This window comes from Pseudoliparis swirei, chromosome 21 (genome assembly GCF_029220125.1).
Source record: "Pseudoliparis swirei isolate HS2019 ecotype Mariana Trench chromosome 21, NWPU_hadal_v1, whole genome shotgun sequence".
Lineage (NCBI taxonomy): Eukaryota > Metazoa > Chordata > Actinopteri > Perciformes > Liparidae > Pseudoliparis > Pseudoliparis swirei.
In genome coordinates, this window is record NC_079408.1 from 8393218 (window position 1) to 8412258 (window position 19041).

At 47.6% G+C, this 19041-nt stretch overlaps 3 protein-coding genes across 3 annotated transcripts in view; 2 read left to right on the plus strand and 1 right to left on the minus strand.

Annotated features, from left to right (window-relative positions):
• The window catches only part of dennd4c (DENN/MADD domain containing 4C), a 28524-nt gene extending 17203 nt beyond the window's left edge, over positions 1–11321 (plus strand). The window contains exons 10-34 of the mRNA XM_056442504.1: positions 937–1112; positions 1309–1409; positions 2018–2242; positions 2741–2886; positions 3080–3118; positions 3342–3472; positions 3571–3688; positions 3789–3995; positions 4100–4228; positions 4349–4487; positions 4592–4741; positions 4831–4944; positions 5059–5187; positions 5369–6456; positions 6549–6735; positions 6862–6959; positions 7043–7218; positions 7316–7474; positions 7562–7760; positions 7852–7962; positions 8067–8204; positions 8352–8469; positions 8850–9006; positions 9140–9204; positions 9371–11321. Of these exons, the coding sequence (XP_056298479.1) occupies positions 937–1112; positions 1309–1409; positions 2018–2242; positions 2741–2886; positions 3080–3118; positions 3342–3472; positions 3571–3688; positions 3789–3995; positions 4100–4228; positions 4349–4487; positions 4592–4741; positions 4831–4944; positions 5059–5187; positions 5369–6456; positions 6549–6735; positions 6862–6959; positions 7043–7218; positions 7316–7474; positions 7562–7760; positions 7852–7962; positions 8067–8204; positions 8352–8469; positions 8850–9006; positions 9140–9204; positions 9371–9507 (4437 nt within the window). The 3' untranslated portion in view covers positions 9508–11321. The remainder of the gene's footprint in view (positions 1–936; positions 1113–1308; positions 1410–2017; positions 2243–2740; positions 2887–3079; positions 3119–3341; positions 3473–3570; positions 3689–3788; positions 3996–4099; positions 4229–4348; positions 4488–4591; positions 4742–4830; positions 4945–5058; positions 5188–5368; positions 6457–6548; positions 6736–6861; positions 6960–7042; positions 7219–7315; positions 7475–7561; positions 7761–7851; positions 7963–8066; positions 8205–8351; positions 8470–8849; positions 9007–9139; positions 9205–9370) is intronic.
• A 2236-nt stretch (positions 11322–13557) lies between these two features.
• cdca9 (cell division cycle associated 9) lies at positions 13558–15498 on the plus strand. The gene is made up of 10 exons (XM_056443034.1): positions 13558–13759; positions 13847–13978; positions 14088–14128; positions 14234–14285; positions 14415–14482; positions 14607–14668; positions 14742–14825; positions 14961–15042; positions 15182–15268; positions 15374–15498. Exons 1-10 carry the CDS (start codon positions 13648–13650, stop codon positions 15416–15418), a joined length of 765 nt encoding a protein of 254 aa, XP_056299009.1. The 5' UTR covers positions 13558–13647; the 3' UTR covers positions 15419–15498.
• Positions 15499–15586: 88 nt separating this feature from the next.
• On the minus strand, positions 15587–18742 carry plin2 (perilipin 2). Its single transcript, XM_056443033.1, has 8 exons — positions 18652–18742; positions 18479–18537; positions 18076–18271; positions 17703–17785; positions 17275–17506; positions 16525–16703; positions 16244–16360; positions 15587–16152 (listed from the first exon to the last, which is right to left on the minus strand). Exons 2-8 carry the CDS (start codon positions 18506–18508, stop codon positions 15688–15690), a joined length of 1302 nt encoding a protein of 433 aa, XP_056299008.1. The 5' UTR covers positions 18509–18537; positions 18652–18742; the 3' UTR covers positions 15587–15687.
• Positions 18743–19041: the final 299 nt, after the last annotated feature.

Below are 19041 nucleotides of genomic sequence, written 5' to 3' on the forward strand. Positions count from 1 at the left end.
ACCTTCACTTTACTCATCACATTAGAAATGTACTGTACGTACAGATGTGTTTACAAGTTTAATACATTGTATCTTGTGCATTAAGTCAACTAAAATAGTCTACTATACTCAAGGAAATACAACTTTATAACCCCTTTTATGTATGGTTATCATTACGTTACTCTCATTGGGATTAATTAAGCAGCTATGAAGTATAACCAAATCATCTGCCTACATAACGGAATTAATTGTGGGTTAACCAGAAACACCGTCGGCATTCCAGAAAGCACAATAACATGCATGGTGGAAGTGTGAAGACCATCATTACCACGACTGGCTTTACTGTCTGATGTCGGTTCGGAGCAGTCTGGCAGAATACTGTGGAGGACAAAAGAAGGAACGTGTTTTTGACAAACACCTTTTTATAGATGTTAAATGGCAACATGATCAGTTTTACGGGCATGATGTCATTTCCTCCGACATTTAATCAGAAATGCCGATTCGCCCAGCGTCGTGAATAAAAGTGATTGTTGATTATTCAGACGATTACACGTCGTCACAGTAGCGCCTCTATTTCATCTGTGACACTCAGAACATGGTTGCGCAATCGATTCGATACAGCGGATTTGCAGTTATTTATTTTAAAAAATCATTGTATCTACTACTTTGAAAGTGTTTGGTCATCAAAGTAAATCAGGGATGATAATGACTTATTTTGAGAACGTTTGAATGGTATTCCGATGCCCTTTCTGCCGTGACGGTCACACTGTCATACCTTTCACTCTGAACCTTGCCAACCACGTCTCTTTAAAAACACAGGATGTCCGAATCCTCAAAGTCCCCCAAATGCATTTGAAGTGTCACGATGCTTCTGCCCCCAGAGGGTATCATGTAAAAGTCTTAATTATTGTCATTCTGGTTGTACTAAATGTGCTTCCCCCTCTCATCTCCCCTCAGATGATCTTCCCCTTTCAGTGGCAGTGTCCCTACATCCCCCTGTGCCCACTTTCGCTAGCAGGCGTCCTGAACGCTCCCTGTCCGTTTATAGTGGGCGTGGACTCCCGCTACTTCGACCTTTACGACCCCCCGCCAGATGTCGTCTGCGTGGATCTGGACACCAACACGATCTATCTGTATGCCGTGCTTTGATCCTAAACCCGATGTCGCTGCCTGCTTTTCTTTTGCTGTACATTTACAGCCCTCGTAAAGTGGCGCTATCTCAAATACTGCAGCCACATATTTGTGAAACCAAGAGCACAGTGCAACGTATTGTTGTGCAGTTCCCCTGTTACTTCCAGCTCACTGCCTTTGTGGCGTTGTGTGTTACAGTTCTGACGAAAAGAGACACGGCAACTGGAAGAACCTGCCAAAGAAGCCCGGCAAGAGTCTCATTAACGCACTGAGCAACTTGCACCAGCAGCTGGCCACCGGTACAAACGGCAGCTCAGCTGCTCTTTCTATTTGAATGGGGGACAACAAGTACCGTTATTACATTTTTAAGTTAGGTAAAGGGTAATAACTTACAAGATGAAAGAATAAAACATAGGAGCATCATCAGGTGACGTTGGATAAGTGAAGCTATTTGTAGAAGTCAGTTTTTATATTTTAGAGATTTGATATTAAGCATTATACTTGTTCTTGTAACCTTCAGTCAGTGTGTGAGAAAAATAGTTGATGGATAAATAACTCAATGTGCGCCAAGACCAAAAGATAGAATCTATTCAGACAATAGAATGAGATGGTGGAATATAAATTAAAGGATTCAATGTATTTTATCAATTGATTTGTAGCTTTGAAAAAGCAAATACCAACTGAAAATAATGGGGTTTTTCCCATTATTTTAATCATGTAATTAACAATGCATTTAGTTATCTATTTCATATAATCGCCTTTTACCAGATTGAGTCCTCCATAGTCCTCCATTCTTGGTTTAATTATTATTTTAATTTGTTCAACGTACTGTGATGCCAAGCTCCTCAAAAAACACATACTTTAGTTCGATTGTTGATATTGACCTGATCATTTGCTGTGTTTTTAGTTTCAGGACCTCAAATGGAACAGGAAAATTCTGCAGTGGACATGACCCCCATAGAGGCGGACTTCACTTGGCACAAGAAGAAGACTTCTCTGGAGATGGAAATCCAGGAGGTCTTCCTTCGCTTCATGGCCACCATCCTGAGAGGCTACCGCAACTACCTCAAACCCATCACCCAGGAGCCCTCGGTAAAGGCCACAGCCGCAGACTCCCTCTACGACCTGCAAGGTAAGCCATGAAGGTGTGGATGATGTGTAAAACCATAGAAATCAATATGTAGCTAATGGTTTTGTTATTGCGCAGCCCAAAACTATAGACCCGGGATGTGTTGATAGCTTCCCGGCTTTGTGACCTCTCCATCATTTACAGGCCTTCATTTCGAAAGCTTCACCTGCTGTTGATTGTTATTGGCATTTCTATTTTCGAGGAGAGTTTTTACAAATCAATCGAGCTATCTCATTGGCTGTAATAAGACTTCAATAATGTCTGTTGCTGGGAAATTGGGTCTCCCTTCTCTCAGAGATTGATTTTGGCTGCAGACGGAGTGAAGGAAAGGGCACATGCACAGCACATGTTAATAACACTTTGGTTATTTTGAAGAGGGATAAAAATACATGTTAAAGTGAAGACGAGAACGACCGGTGAAAGGTGAATTTTATTTTTAAAACGTAGACATCCGTTGAACTTTAAGAAGTGATACCACAATCTGTCGTTCCCTTTCTGCAGGGCTTCTCAAAAGCAGAGACCGAGCCCACCAGAAGTTCTACTCCCAGCTCACCAAGACCCAGATCTTCATCCGCTTCATCGAGGAGTGCACCTTCGCCAGTGACAAGGACACCGGCCTGGCCTTTTTTGACGACTGTGTCGAGAAGGTGATTACCAGACCCGCGTCATGCTGGTCTCCCATATGTACACTGGTTTTGTTTTTTTCCTCTTCCTCCGGAGGTTTCCTTCCACGAACGTGCCTTTTTTATTGCCAAAACAACATTCGTCCACTGGGAATGGAAGGAAGCCAAAATTTCCTCCGATTCATTCTGGTCCCTTTGCTCTTTTCCCTCCTTGCAGCTTTTTCCCTCTGATAAAATCACCGACAAGGGCACCAAGGTAATGCTGTGCTTACACTGTCATCAGATTTCCTCACACCTTGTTATTGTTATGTTTGTGTATAACATTAAAAGGTAATTCAAATAACCTCCCCGATGATAAATGTTCTCACCAAGGGCGATGGACATTTCCTCCTTTTCTTCTGCTCTTGAATCCTAACCTACAATCAAATCGCCGTGTTTCACGTGTAATGGATTGTCTCGCGCTGCAATCCTCGCCGCAGGTTGAAGGAGAGTCGTCTGAGGACACGCGACTGTTGGAGCTGGACGAGTCCCAGAAGAGCGAACACACCGTTTTCGTCATGCCCCCTGAGCCTCCAGTCAGCGATGGGACGGAACCTGCCTCCAGATACACGTACGTCTCATACCCTTCGTGTCGGGACGCTTTATTGGATGCAGAAAGATTGATGCCAAAATCTGAATCTCGTGTTCTTTTTTCCCCTCATCCTCAAGCTATAACAGTTTCCCCCGGCTGCACATGGAGCTGTTCGACCGTCCTCGGGAGTTCCGCCCGGTGCTCAGCAGCAGACCGACAGGAGCCAGTCTCCTACCGGCTAAGAGGACGAAGCAGGTGTGCACATGCTCACACGGGCACAGCTCGGCAGAGCTTTTGGTAAACGTATCTCGCTCTTCGTCCCTCTCAAACCACGAATGTCCACCTTGTCCAACAGGAGATCAAGCTCGCGTACAAGATGGCGAAGCATTTCCACGCCGACCCTCCGCCGTGGGCCCGCTGCCTGTTCAGTCACTGCTACAGCCTGTGGTTCATCTGCCTGCCAACGGCTGTGCGACACTCCAAGTCTAAAAGCCGGGCCATGCAGCAGGCGTACAACGTCCTCCTGAAGATGAGGACCACTGAGGTGGAGGTGCTGGATGAGGTACAGACCGATTTCACTCTAATTGGTCACGTTTTCATGTCTAAACGCTTTCTGTATTATTTGTAGCTTCTTTTTGCTCATGATTTCCTCTCTGCGGTTATCAGGTGTGTTACAGAGTGGTGATGCATCTCTGTTGCGTGTGGGGTCTTCCCGTCATGGCCGTACGAGTCCTGGTGGAGATGAAGAGAGCCGGAGTGCATCCAAACGTCATCACATATGGATTCTACAACAAGGTCACATGCAGCCCGTTACTTTGCTCAAATGCCTCTCTCTTGTAGCCCAAATCACCTTAAAGACTTTCCGTCTACTTATGCACATCCTCATCCGTCTGCTCCCCCCCCCCCCCCCCGCAGACCGTCTTGGAGAGCCCGTGGCCGAGCGCAAACCGCAGTGGCCTCTTTATGTGGACCAAGCTCCGTAATGTGGTTCGTGGAGTGTCCCAGTTCAAGCACGTTCCAGACCGAACACCTTCCAAGAAGGAACCCACCACAGGTTGGGGATGGAATATATGTTATGATGGGGCTGGATCATTGGAGACTCTGCTTTTCTTTCCCTCTCATCCGGTTTCCTTGTTTCTCACCCGTTTTTGTCTTCAGCACCGTCGACCGGTGGGTCAGCGGTCGCTGACGCTGACCGCTTGAGTCACGGAAGTGCTGACAGCTCAAGTGAAGTCAACGGTGAAGAACGCAACCGATTCGCCCACAGCCGCGGCATGGAAGACACGGCAGACAACCACTGCGGCACAGGTACTGATCCAATAACCTCTCGGGAGGTTGGATTTGGCTTTTAAAATGTGAAGCTCCAAAACAACTTTTGCTGATACTGTGGTCCACAGGGCGTCAGTCTGACCAAGGCTACGGCTCCAAGGACGAGTTACACCAGGAGCTGATGGAGCATTCTGCTGCCCTTTCCACGGAGGGAAGAAACGATCCCAGAGCCCAGCATACCGGTAAGAAAAGCTCCTTTCATTCCAGTGCTACAGCATTTACATGTGTGTGTGCGCAACAGAAACCCCATTTCCTCCTTGTGCATTGTTCTCTTGACGATGCGCGCTTCACACCAGGAGGGGACGTTGCTGTCTCGGTGGACAGTGCCGTCGCGGTAGCAGAGCCCCCCAGTCCTGTTGATGTTCCCTCGCCTGTCCCCAGCATTGTGAAACTGTCGGGGAGCCTTGATAGCGGCAGGGAAACGGGTGAGGAGAAAGAGGTCTCATGAAGAAATTGCTCTTTTAATGGTTTTAGATTTCAGTCAGAAACGCGGATGGCTATTTTTTGTCACTCCTGACAGTTTGGTTTTCAATTTGAATTATTTTCTGTCATCGCATTCCCACATTGAAAAGCACAACCCTCGGTTTATCTGTGCTCACTCTGCAGGTTCAGGGAAGCTGTTCAGGAGACTCAGCAAGACCGATAACGTGTCTCTCCCTGAAGACGACGCCTCGCTGCCGCCAGGGGACGCAGCCAACCAGCCTCAACAGCAGCGGCAGAAGTCCTTTGCCGAGCGCAGCTGCAGCTTCAGCGCCGAAACCCGAGACGGGATGCTCCTCGAGAAAGGCGTGGACCACATGGCCAGTCAGATGGGTGCCGATGCCCGGATCCTGGCTGCAGCGCTCTGTCCAGGCCTAACTCCACCCCCTAATAGTGTGTCCAAAGCACTTTTTAAAGACCTGGAGGAAGAGCCTGAAGACGATCCGGGCCTGGCATTAGGGAAGCTGCCAGAGGAAGACGGAGCGGCGGCAGAAGAAGGAAAGGGAGAGGATGAAGAGGTAGACGGGGCCGAGTTAAAAATGGGGGAACGAGAGAGGAAGCACACTGAAACGAGCGAGGACAACCCTGGGCTGCGAGTGCCGACTCTGGAGAGGGCGGACGTGGAAGCGGGCGCCGACCCACTTTCCCTCCTGGTGACCGAGAGCGACGAGTCGGCCTCCGTCGGCAGCCTAGAGCCGCCGCGCTCCGTGCCTGCTGTGGTGTCCCGCAACCTGGCCGAGGAGATCGAAATGTACATGAGCCTGAGGAGCCCCCCGAGCGTCAAGTCCTCCAGCATGGAGCTCCAGCAGGCCCCGGGAGACTGCGCCGACCCCCCACAGCCCACGCAGTCTCTGGAGCGCAGGGCGAGCCTCCCTGTGCCTCCCGTCAAAACTCCGACCGGCTCCCCGGGCGACACGCCCAAACGCAGCCCCACCGCCGTCACTCGCTCCAAGACTTTCGCGACGAAGACGAAGACCCCCAGCAGCGCGACGGGGAGCCCGGGCCCTCGATCGTCCTCGCTGACGGCGCTGGTCAAGTCCTCCCAGGGAGGGTCATTGGGCTCCGTCATCAACTCCTTCTCAGCCATCAAGATGGACCACCTCCTGTCGGGACCGAAGATAGACGTGTTTAAATCGAGCATGAAACAGGCGGCAAATGTGGCCAGCAAAGTGTGGGGAGCGGTTGCTTCTGCCTACTCATACTCAGATGACGAGGTGAGTGTCATTTTTCTTTTCTCCCATAATTCTACACTTGCTGATGGTTTTTTCGAGCAATCCTCTTCATCCATTCCAACTGTACTCTGCAGGAAGACCAAGCTCAGGGTGGCGGCGGCGGCTTCCCAGCCCATCTGGATGAGCACACGCTGGCTGCAGATGAGAGCCCAGAGAGAGGAGCCATCCCGGGGCTGGTGGCCAACGGTCTCAACCAGAGCTGCACCAGCCTGGGCAGCAGCAGTGGCAGCAGTGACACGGGCCGAGGGACCCACCCGACACGTGAGCGCTCGTTCTGTAGCTCGGGTACATGAGGGGGGAGGAAGAAAAGGGGCCCGGTGAGGTTCGCTGGCCACGGGATCAGGCGCGTGGATGTTTTTTAAAACGTTTTTTTGTCTCTGTTCACAGACCCAACTCCTGGCCGAGCAGGCAGGGGTCCAGACTCCGAGCAAGGCTCTTTACATCACGCTTCCTCCTCGAGCATTTACCAGAACTGTGCATTGGAGGTCAGTAAACTGCACTGTTCTGTCCTGCTGCGCTTTCTACACCAACATCAATGAACTGGTTGGACATGTGTCCTCGCTGACAGGTGCTGATGTCCAGCTGCTCCCAGTGCCGCTCTTGTGAAGCCCTGGTGTACGACGAGGAGATAATGGCCGGCTGGACAGCCGATGACTCCAACCTGAATAGCGACTGTCCCTTCTGTGGCACAGCCTTCCTTCCCTTATTGCACGTCGAGTTTCACGACTTGCGGACGATGACCGGGTAAGAATCGGCTGCCACTTCTCCCGTGTGCCTGTCATTACAACGTGGTATTAAGATGAGGTATGAAATGAGTACAATACAAACTGCCCCCTCTCAGGTTTTACATCAATCCCAGTGCCTCAGGAGACAGTATCCACAGCACCAGTACCCAGCCCATAGCCAGCAGCTCAGCCGACATCAAGACAACAGAACTTATCACTTTCCCCGAGGAGGAACCTCGGGAGACTCCAGACAACCTGCCTGTTGCACATACGAGGTAGAAGCCAAACGGAATCAGTCGGACACTGGATGTGGAAAGCCATGGCGAGGATGATGATGATGATGATGCCTGTTGTGTTTCTAGTCTGATTCCAGAGCCGGCGCAATCGGACCCCTTAGGTCTCCTGGAGCACCAGGCAGCGCGGCAGCAGCGTAGCTGCAGCGGGACGTCGCTGACGCGCAGCAACAGTGTCGGCGGCCCGCTGCAGAGCCTGGACTACTCCCCGAGACCCGGACACGGCGTCTCCACCACCAGCCTGCCCTGCAGCCTGCAAGCGGTGTCGGTCAGTCCTTCCTTACTGTCACGTGCGTGTGCGTGCGTGTGTGTGTGTGTGTGTGTGCAGTGCAAATGATTAGTGTGTGTTTGTTTCTCAGGACGGCATGGGGACCAAAAGGCCGAACCCCAAGCCTGTGTCAGTCCCGTACCTCAGCCCCCTGGTGCTGCGCAAGGAGCTGGAGACCCTGTTGGAGAACGAGGGCGATCAGGTAAAAGTTTTCACACACACACACACACACAAGCGCGCATGATCCCGTGGTCTGGTTTAACGTTTGCCACGCCGCTGCTGAGCTACTCTGCCATGTCCAACCAGGTGATCTACACCCACAAGTTCCTCAGCCAGCACCCCATCATCTTCTGGAACCTGGTTTGGTATTTCCGTCGCCTGGACCTTCCCACTCACCTACCTGGCCTCATCCTAACCTCTGAACACTGCAACAATGGCGTACAGGTCAGAGACCTAACGGGTCATCTAAACATTGTTCGTCGTTTACTCTTCGTCGTCAAACTCATCCAGACTGTTGACACGTTTACTTTGTGGTCTCTTTAGCCGTAATGTTACTAACGTTTTTTGTTTTGTTTTTTTACATCTTTGCAGCTTCCCCTGACGTCACTGTCCCAGGACAATAAGCAGGTCTTCGTCCAGCTCCTGTGGGACAACATCAATCTACACCAGGAACATGGAGAGCCCCTCTACCTGTCCTGGAGGACCTTGTGTGAGTGTCCACTCAGACACACACCCGGTCCGAGTCTTCACCCTCTTGTAGTCGTCATTGTTGTAGAGTTTGACGTCCAACATGTTACACTTTAAATGCCACTATGTGAAGATTCGTTATGTGATTAAGCATCACATTTGCTGTTTTTATTTATTTGTAGAAAACACCTACACCACTAGGTGGAGACAAAGACAGAGGTTTTCGGGTGGATCAGTCGCAAATAGAGCTAAATATGAATGCTTCACATGGGGCATGCTATTATAGCTGAAATCTTGACAAGAAAATTGCTTAATGTAGTTATTCTACCAGGAGACTAAAGGCTCCCTTCATGGAAAGGATAGAGTGTCATTATTTCTGATGGTGCATGTGTTGTTTTCCAGTGGAGAAGAAGGGGATGCTGGCTCCCACAGACCACCAGGAGATTCGTACCCTCCTCAACACGATTGTTCGCAACATCCAGACCAACGACATCTACGGGCCAATCAACCTGTTGATCCGAGAGATCAAACAGCGGCCAGAGGGAGTCAAAAGGCAAAGGTCCGTCTTTGTCCTCCCCCTTAGAAATGTGTCCAAATCCGACTTCTTTCTGGCGGTTCAAGATTTAGTTTCATCTGGTTAATGTTCATGAAAACACCTCATGTGTCATTTCTGTGTCCCGTATTTCTCTCAGGAGTATCTATAGAGAAATATTGTTCCTCTCCCTGGTGGCGCTGGGGAAGGAAAACATCGACGTGGGTGAGTTAAATCGGTGACATCACACCGACTTCTGAAGAGTCGCATCAGCTTTTTTTATTCTGTGCAAAACTCTACCAACTATCCTTAAAAAAATAACGAGATCAATTTAAATCGGAATCAGCGACAGTCTTTTCTGACTCTGTGAATTCCCCCCCCCCACCCGCAGAGGCCTTCGACAGGGAGTACCGCTTGGCTTACGAGGAACTGAGCGCCGAGCAGCTCAAGTCCTTGCACCGCATCGATGAACCGCCCAGCCCCAACGTCCAGTGGTGCCTTAAATGCTTCGGGACCCCCATCATCTGACCACACGCACAACCGCGGCAAAGAGGGAACATCTGGCCGGGTCGAGCGCGACAGCAGACGGGACAGAACCAGTGGCGGGCCGGAGTTGAAGCGCAAAATTATTTTGTATTTAAACGCCTCAAATCGGCCAAACGAGGTACTTCTTCTTCCCCTTGACTTGGAAGACGCCCATAGTCTGCTTCTTCTTTTTTTTTTTTTTTTTTACAAACCTATGATGCTTTTCAGAGGCTTTTTCCAAGCAGCTACTTTACAGGAGGGACTGTTTCTGTAAATGGCTTGGAGAGCTGCAGTGAATCTTTTGGGACTAGTTGAGGTGTGCTTCTTTACAGCTGGTGTATAGAATGATAAATCACTGTCCAGAATATAGCGACTGCCCCTGTTGTGTGTGTGTGCATGTGTGTTTGTGTGTGTATGTGTGTGTGTGTTTGTGGTAAGTTCCCTGTCCTGTAGCCTTTTGCCCACATTGCCTAAACTGGTCCCGACTGTGTCCCCATTAGATCAGTCTACGTTGCTTGAGACCGTGTACGTCCCCTGACTGTTCGCTTGTGCACTTTCTGAAAATAACTTTTTGTACATAATGTTTACTTCGGGGGGGGAAGGGGGGGGGGGGTATGAAAACAGGGTTCGCCTCGATGCCTTGACTGTTTGTGTGATCCGAGTCTTAATGAATGTTCAAGTTTGTCTTGTTGAAAATGTACAGGTTCAGATCTCTCTGTCTGTGTAAATATGTATCGGGAGCACGCGCGTAAACCGGAGAGGACTGAGGACAATCACTAATTATCGATCACTAAAACCGATTCTGCAACATTCCAGATGCCTTGCAATCAAAACAGGTCTTAACGAAGTATTATTGATCTCTGCAGCAACCGATTAAAATCAGCCCATTGGAGAAAGAGATTATTAAAGGAGCGCGTTGATGGGTCACTACCGATGACCACACTTCAAAACAAAGACGCGTGTTCTCTTTGAGGGACGGACGGCTCGGTGACCGAGCGTTCAATCCAACTCGTGTTTTTAATATTTGCATCTTTTATCAATAATATGCTTTACTTGTTTAGCTAATACGCCTTCTTGTAATGTTGAATTAGAACTGTAACTCGCAAGTACCGGAGCTACTCCTTAATCCAGCATAGAATGAGCCAGTTTATAAAAAAAAATTTTAATTGGGTATACTACTTGCAGACATGATTGCTGTTATGGTTTACACACGGGAGCTTTGCATGTTAGTGGTAGCAGTTAGAGCTTTAGGCTTCCTCAGTTCACCTGACACTTAAGAAAGGAACAATCTTCCAACACGACATTCCACTGAATGCGTAAACCGCATCAAGGAGAGACGAGCGCTCCGATGAACTGCTGGTGAGTGGTTGTAGATGGTCCTAGTGTAGACTTTGTACAGAAGCGATGCTATTGTGAAATATTAAATTTGTGCTGCATCAATAAAAACCGGACCTTAACCCAGGGTGAGGATGAGATGAGACCACATGGAAAAAGAAGAAAAAAATAAAGTAACACAGTAGTTTCTGCTCCAAAATAAAAATTCTCACTTATTTATTTTTGTATCATTGACATTTGGATTGCAGACAGTGTAACATTTTTATGATTAAAAAAACCTTCCTTTCGCCTTTTAATCCGTCTTAAGGGATCCCATCGTGTACTGATTTTGTAAATCTGACCTCCATATGGCAGAGGATGTACAGAAGAGACTGTTCTGTAACAAAAGATTAAGTGACCTTTTACCGTCCTGTGGAAAGGAATTGAATGTCGACACTTATGTGCGCTGCAATAAACGAGTTTATGAATTGATTGAAAAACAACTGTCATTTTTTCTTTGTTGCCTCTATTCCAATAAGGATTTGTATTATTCAAGGTCTCGTGTGAGAAGCACCAGTGATTCATGTTATTTCACCTGTTCTGGATTTTCTGATCCGCCTCAAGGTCCCAAGTCGATGCTCACTTACTCCCTCCATATCCTCCCCAGATGCCTACTTGTGCCCTCGTTTCGTGGTGTCTGTTGTTGCGTTTAAGAGGCTAATTGGCTTTGATAATATTGACGGCAGACTGCTTCAGTTATCAGCTAAATCAATTGCTAAGCCTGTAAACCATATTTTTAATTTATGTTTTAAGGAATGTGCTTATCCTGATTTGTGGAAAATTGCAAAGGTTACTCCTCTGTCAAAAAACAATAGGGAGCCACTTACAGGTCCAAACAGTAGGCCTATCAGCATTTTACCTGTCTTGAGTAAACTTTTGGAGGGAATTATATTTAAGCAGATCCAGCAATATCTTGCAGAAAACAACATTAACTCAGATATACAGCATGCATACAAAGCAGGTTACTCTACAAGCACTGCACTAACATGTCTTACTGACGAGTGGTTCAAACAGATTGACAAGAAGTCAGTTATTGGGGTGGTGCTCTTGGATTTTAGTGCAGCCTTTGACATAATAGATCATGAGTTACTACTCATGAAACTATCGGCGTATGGATTCAAAGATTCCGCTATTGATTTATTGAAGGGCTATTTATTGAACAGGCAACAATGTGTTATGTTCAATGGCTCCCTTTCAAATATTGAGACACTTCAGTGTGGAGTTCCTCAGGGAAGCTGCCTTGGCCCGCTACTCTATTCTATTTTAGTAAATGACATGCCATATGTATTAAAAAATGCAGCAATGGGGATTTATGCGGATGACACGACTATGTATATCGTCAGAGAGCATTGAACATGTTAATGAGGTGCTTCAACTAGAGTTAAAGCTGGTTTCTGAATGGATCATGGAAAATAAGATAAAGTTGAATGTCTTAAAAACTAAATACATGATAATAGGATCGAAATATGCTCTCAGGACATAATAAATTAATCCTCTCTTTAAAGGGGGCTACTATAGAACAGGTTAAAGAAGTAAAACTGTTGGGTGTCACCATTGACGAAACGCTATCATGGTCCACTCATATTAATAACACAGTGGTAAGAATGATTAATAGTATCTATGCCATTCGAAGAAGTGCTCATCTGCTAACTAATACGACAATTAGACTAGTTATACAATCTCTAGTTCTGTCAAATCTGGACTACTGTCCTGTTATCTGGTCTAGTGCATCAAAGCAAGATCTCGGTAAGCTTCAACTTGCTCAGAACAGAGCGGCAAGACTAGCACTTCACTGCTCTGCGAGGAGTAGTGTGGATGATATGCATGCCAGGCTGTCATGGATGAGGGTGGATGAAAGACTGGCATGTAGCCTTATTCTGTTTTTAAATAATGTGTATTCCTCACAGAAACCTGTCAGTCTGTCTTTACAGCTATCACCTGCAAATGAGAGACATGCTTATAATACTAGACATGCACTAAATGGTCACTTTACTTTTCCTCTACCAAGAACTAATGCACTAAAGAAATCAGTAATGTACAGAGCCATTGCATACTGGAATGTGCTCCCCTCATATGTGACTAACAAGAAATAAATGTGATTTCAAAAGGAAACTTAAGGCAGCAATAATCGGAAAGGAAATTATAGTAGATTAGGTTATTATTTTAGGTATTTAGGTGTTATTATTTTACTTTTAATGTAAATGTTGTTTTCTAAGTCTGTGTTTTTGTGAATATTTATCATGCTGTACTGCATTTTATGTATTTGTATTGTATTGTAATGTTTTTTGCCTGGACCCCAGGAAGAATAGTCTCCACTACGGTGTAGACTAATGGGGATCCTTAATAAAGAAAGAAAAAAAAGAAAAAAATTGTGAGGTTGCAATGTCAAGCTGCAATATTTTAGCCAAAAATTCATCATGGTGTATTAAAAAAACAGTGCCCCATCCTCTCAGTGGGTACAAAAACAATTAGCTATCTGGGAAGTGGTCATTTATTTTCCCAAATGACATTTTCACATGAACTATAACTAATGCTTGATGTCAAAATGCTTGTTAATTAGGAATATATTCAGGGATCAAACAAAGGGCCCCTTTCCCCCCATAGACAACTATCATATCCTTCCGCCACGCAGCACACGTAGCGCTTTAACCCTCAGTACGAAGCGCATGCGTATCTTAATTAGACGCACCTGGCATCGCCAGGTGTGTATAATTAGGAACCGGCCACCGGAGTTCCCACACGCGCGCTGCACTTCGCGAGGACAGCAAGATGATGACGAGGCGGACGAGACACGCGGGGAATGCCCACAGCAAAGAGCAGCAGAGCCGGGACATGCGACAGAGCCGACTGGCTCTCTTCATTCAGCAGTTTGAGAAAGAAGGTTTCTTAGTGACCGCAGACACATTGTTACTGTCTTAAACATGGCGAACCTTTTTTTTAAATGTTTTTGTTGTTGTTGTCCTCGCAGCACAGGAGCGCATGAACGAGCACGAAGCCAGAATGGAGAACATGTTGGCCACCGTGGACAAGGTCTTCAAGGTGGAGCTGATGAAGATGCCTCCTTCTCTTCAAAAAACGCGCATAGGGGATTTAATGAGCGGTGAGCTTTCAAATCGGTTATATTTATTCATCAGAATCGTACACAAGATAACTTCTCGTCCGCGGTCCTTCCTGTCGCGTTTATTTCGTCACTCTGACTGCTCTATTAGAGGAGGAAAACTCACCCAGTGAGGTGTCCATTGCCATGAGGGTGAGTTGAGACAGTTAAGTCGCGCCTGCTGCCACCTGGAGGCTATTTAATGGTATTTATTAATGTGCCTCTGCGTATAACCGTCATGATTATCACCTGTTGCAGAACGAGTCTCTTGAGATGCAGCAGCCCCTCCGCAGGGCGCACAGTAAAAGAGGTACGACTCCTTTCTTCAAACCCAGTCGTAGTAACGCTGTATCTTGACTGAAAAGCAGAGTTTAAAATCGTTCCTTGTAATTCAACTTTTGGCATCTTGTTTCTTCTGTTTTTTAAAATTATTTATAAGTAAAATCAACTGATTCGTATCCGGGTCAGTCCAGCCCAGTCCAGAAGTCCTCAGCCAAGACCTCCAAGGTATGATGGCGTATAATGTTCGCACGCATCAGGGAGATGAACTGGTTTTAACTTTTGAGTGACGGCTTTATAATCGAATTGATGGTTTCCAATGGTTTGCTTGCCTCTTTCCTCTATATTCTAGGGAGGAAAAGGAATGAAAAGGACCATGGCGTTAGTCGGTAGTAACAGCGCTGGAAATCTCAGGTTAATATTGGAGGTTAAGGAGCGGTATTTGCATCTTGTAAATGAGAATGGAATATAAGATTATTTTCTCCAGTGTCTCCTCGGTCGCTGCAAAAAGAACTCCGAGCTGCTTGACCAAAACCAACGATCACGCCGCGAAGGCCAACTTTAAACTGAGGTCTGTTCCTGCCCTCCTGGCAGCGACGCATGTCGTAGCGCTCCATGTGACGTGCTTCTCGACATGTTTTTAAAGAATTGCAGTTTGTACGAGTATCTTGACTAAATGGATTTGTGACTCGTGTGCTGTCCCCAGGTCTGTCGTCTCTGCTGGTGATCTGCACTGCTCCATGGGCGGCTCTGCTTCGCACATCACGGTTACCACAGCTCAGGGACAGGTACCGGTGTTGTTTCTACACACTTGGTACCAGCTTTTGAGGAAGCAATGCCGTTTCGTTATTTAATTTTAAAGCTGCGGAATTCCCCGAGCTTCGTAAGCTGCATTTCACACAGGCGTGTTCTTCTCGTCCTTCCCAGACGGTCTGCTTCTCTGAAGAGACGAAGGACGAGATCAACTTGGACGTGCTGGATGACGTGGCATGGTGTCAGATTCAGAAGCTTACGGTAAGACGCAGTCCTTTAAATGTGACTAATCTTTATAAGAGATTTGACAAAAAGCTTTATTTTTATGAAGTATATTGTGTAACATTTGCTTTTTGGGGTTTTCAGAGTCTGATGGACTACCTGTCCAGGAGAGGTCGCTGCCAGCGATGACTAAGGAACCACTGAACAGGCATTCCTTTTAATATATTTGAAATGTGTTAATTAAATGCATCTATAGAAGTTACGATTTTTAAAATTCTATAATAAAGCTCATTTTAATTATACCATTGAGTAAAATGTGTCTACGTTTTAAAAAGATGAGCGCTTATCACAAGTTAGTAACTGTATTGACTTTTATTCCAGTAGTTATGTAGAAAACACAGGACTACAGGTTTCTATAGATTGGCGAGCATTTCAGCAAGAAAGTCTTAAAGCGGCGTCTACCAGGAGGGATCGGTTCCTCCCTCCTGCTGCTGGGAGTGAAGCGTCTCCATCTCCACCTCCATGGGCTCCTCTCGCTGCGACTGGGCGGCGGGGCAGCTGGAGGACCACGCCGGCGTGCTGCTGGCGGCGTGGTCCAGCTGCGGGGCCATCCGGGGGTAGAAGGGGCCGACCAGCCAGTTGAGCGGCGTGTTGTTGACCAGGTAGTCCATGACGTGGTCGAGGGAGTCCTTGATTCTGCCCAGCTGGACTTTGCTGCCGGTCAGCACGCTGTCTGGCAGGTTTCCCAGCGCGGCGGCCTTGTGGAACCCGGAGTAGATGTGCGTGGCGGAGCGGCTGAGGGCGAGCACCTCCCGCTGGACGTGGTTGGGGAGCCCCTGCAGGCTGGCGACGAGGCCCAGGCAGGTGGTCTGGAGCTGCTGCGTGAGGGAGCGTGCCAAGGTCAAGGTGCGATGGTCGATGACCTGAGGGGATGAAATGAGATGAATAACCGTGCGTGTGCTTTCATCTTCAGTATGTCAACACGTTGCATATTTGTGTTGGCACCCTTCCTACCTGTGCCTCCTGTCCGGGCTCCTGGTGTGGACTATTGGCCCTCCACGCCACCAGGGAGGTCAGCTTGCCGTTTACCATCTTGTTGGCCACGTCGATGTTCTTTCTGCCATATTCAATCTAGGAGGACAAACATAAATGTCCTTTAGGGCAGAATGTTAATGCATATTAAGCGGCGTGGCGTTAGTGTGTGCAGTGTAACTTTGTCATGTTTACGACGAGACTCGTCGACGCAGTCGTCTTTGTAAAACGGTGTCAGTTGTAATATTCCCGGTGAGACCCACCAGCTCCACGGTGGAGTTCAGCTCCGAGATGAAGCTCACGCTGCGCTGCTTGCCCTCTCTGACTCTGGCCACAGCCCTGCTGTAGGCCCGCGTGCGCAGCTTGCTGGAGAGGGAGCCCAGGCGGACGTAGTAGTTTGGCTCTTTGTTGTCGAAGCCTTTCACAGTTTTTACCTCCAGCTCTGATGCAAGGGAGGGAAACGGGATACGACTCATTAAAAATGAAGACACACGATTTAGGATTAGTTTGGTTTCCCTTAAACTTGAGATGTGAAGATTTTACTCGTGATTGTCTGCTGCAGAGTTCTGCACGGGAAGTATCTGCAGGGTTTAAATCCATGACGAATGAAGTCAATCTTTTAATCTGATCCATTTAAACTCAAATAGTTTACAGGGTTGTTTGCTCTAAACTTCCTCACGCCTCATGTCCCTCTAAACAGCAGCTCCCTTCATGGATGGAGGGAAGAACGAGCCACTGACGCAAATGTTGAATCTCAGAGCATAATCACGCCAGTCGTGTTTTCCTGGGAACCCGATCCACCCGTGACGACATTATACTCCAGCTGCATGTTAATAGTTGACCTTTGGATGCAGTTTATCGGGGAGGGAAAAAATAATCTCACAAATCTGCCTTATTTGTAGTTTGGTTTCAAGCCAAAATGGCACTCTTTTAAACAACCAATCACGGACGATAAGTCGCTGGTCGTGGGATTTGTGTGATGCACAAGATGGAGGTCTAGTTGGTGCTCTCACCGAGCTCGTCCTCCGTCAAAGGCAGGTACTGCTCCACCAGACTCTCCGAAGTACTGAGCGCCGTGTCCACGCCGCTGCTCACCAGCCGGCCCACTCTGCTGTCCAGCACTGTGCTGACGCTCCCGCTGAGCACGGCCCGGGTCTTGTCCACCACGCTGGTCAGAGTGTCGGAGACCGTGTCCCTGGCACCGGACACGGTGCATGACACCACTTCCTTGGCGCTGGAGATAATCTGGGCGGGGACAATTCACAGCGAATAGATTTTTAAGTGACGGCGTTTGAGTTCAAGAGATAAGACAGGGCAAAGGTCACGACAAACTGTAGGACATAGACCCGCATCAAATGTCAAGTTGTGCAATTGGGCTTGATTACAACGGCTTTGACCCCATGTAGCTGCGTGTGCCATTGAGCAATAACCCAGGACCTACCTGCTCAGGCGGCTGCTGAAGCATCGGCAAGGTTTTCTCAATCTTGTCCAGACCTTTGCAGGCCAGGTGGTTGGCGATGGAAACTGAAGGCAAAAACCAAATCCGAGATGTTAATGAGTAAATGGGATCCGATGATACTGATGTTCCTTTTTTCAGTTAAATGTGTTTGTGGCTTAAATCAGGACCATTGGGATTAAACAGAAACGTTGGGTGAGGGATCAAGATTAGTCGGACCTGAACTTCCCGTTCCTACCTCTGTGTGACTCAGCTGCTCAGCACATTATTAACCCCCCAGTTTCACTTGATTCTCTTGACGTCTGAATGAATGTTGTGACTCTAGCAGGTTCTCAAATCCACACAAAAGGGTTCTCACTCTGAGGCTCCAGCTTGTCGATGATGGGGGACGCACTGGCGAGGGCCACGTGGGTGATGGTCCGGACGCCTTGCTCCGCCACCTCGCACAAGGTCCGGATGTAAGGGTGGCTGTCCTTGGTGTTGGAGTACACGCTGGACACCAGGCAGTAGGTGGAGCTCACCAGAGGAAGGCGGGTCACCCTCTCCACCACATTCTGTCAGGAAGCAACACGTAATTAGAGTAACAACGAAGACAACCGGACAATTTCACATACTTTGAAAAATGTAATAAATGTCTAATGAGGATTATATTAAAAAGCAAGATGTAAAACTTAAAAAAGGGACAAAAGCAGCTTTTTCTCTTCACACTTTCCATTTGCAAAAATAAGCCAAATAGCCATTTTATTTAGTGGCAAACTCACCTGATGTGCAATAGTTGCAGCTGCTGCCATGTCTGCTGGGAGAAGAAGATAAAAAAAACCTGCAGAGAGAGAAGAGGCAACATGTGACGTCTCTGCTCAAATGAACAAGATAAACTCGTTTTCTCAATAAGTCCACACGATGACGTCACAGAACATACAGCTGTAGTACTTACGTATTCCAGTAGTTATTACAGTATAATACGATCGTCCCCGTGGTGGATGTTGTTCCAGGAGTTTACAAAGAAACTTAACAGACACGAATAGACTTACCGGTGGACTCGAAGGTTCCCGAACTGATACCGGCTGTGAGGAGCCGCAGCTGTATTTATGTTCCGCGTGTCATCGCGAGATGTGGCGCGCGGCACGTTGACGTAAGCGACAGGAACCTTTCTAGGGCAAAGGTAAGACGGGTAAAAGTTTAGAGGGGGAATTCCTCTCTGACTAGCAGCAGTCACGCGGCCACAAGCTGTGACACACACACACACACACACACACACACACAGAAGTCATTTCTCAAGACTTTTGTTGTTTTTGGTCAAATAAGGGTTTTTATCATCATTATT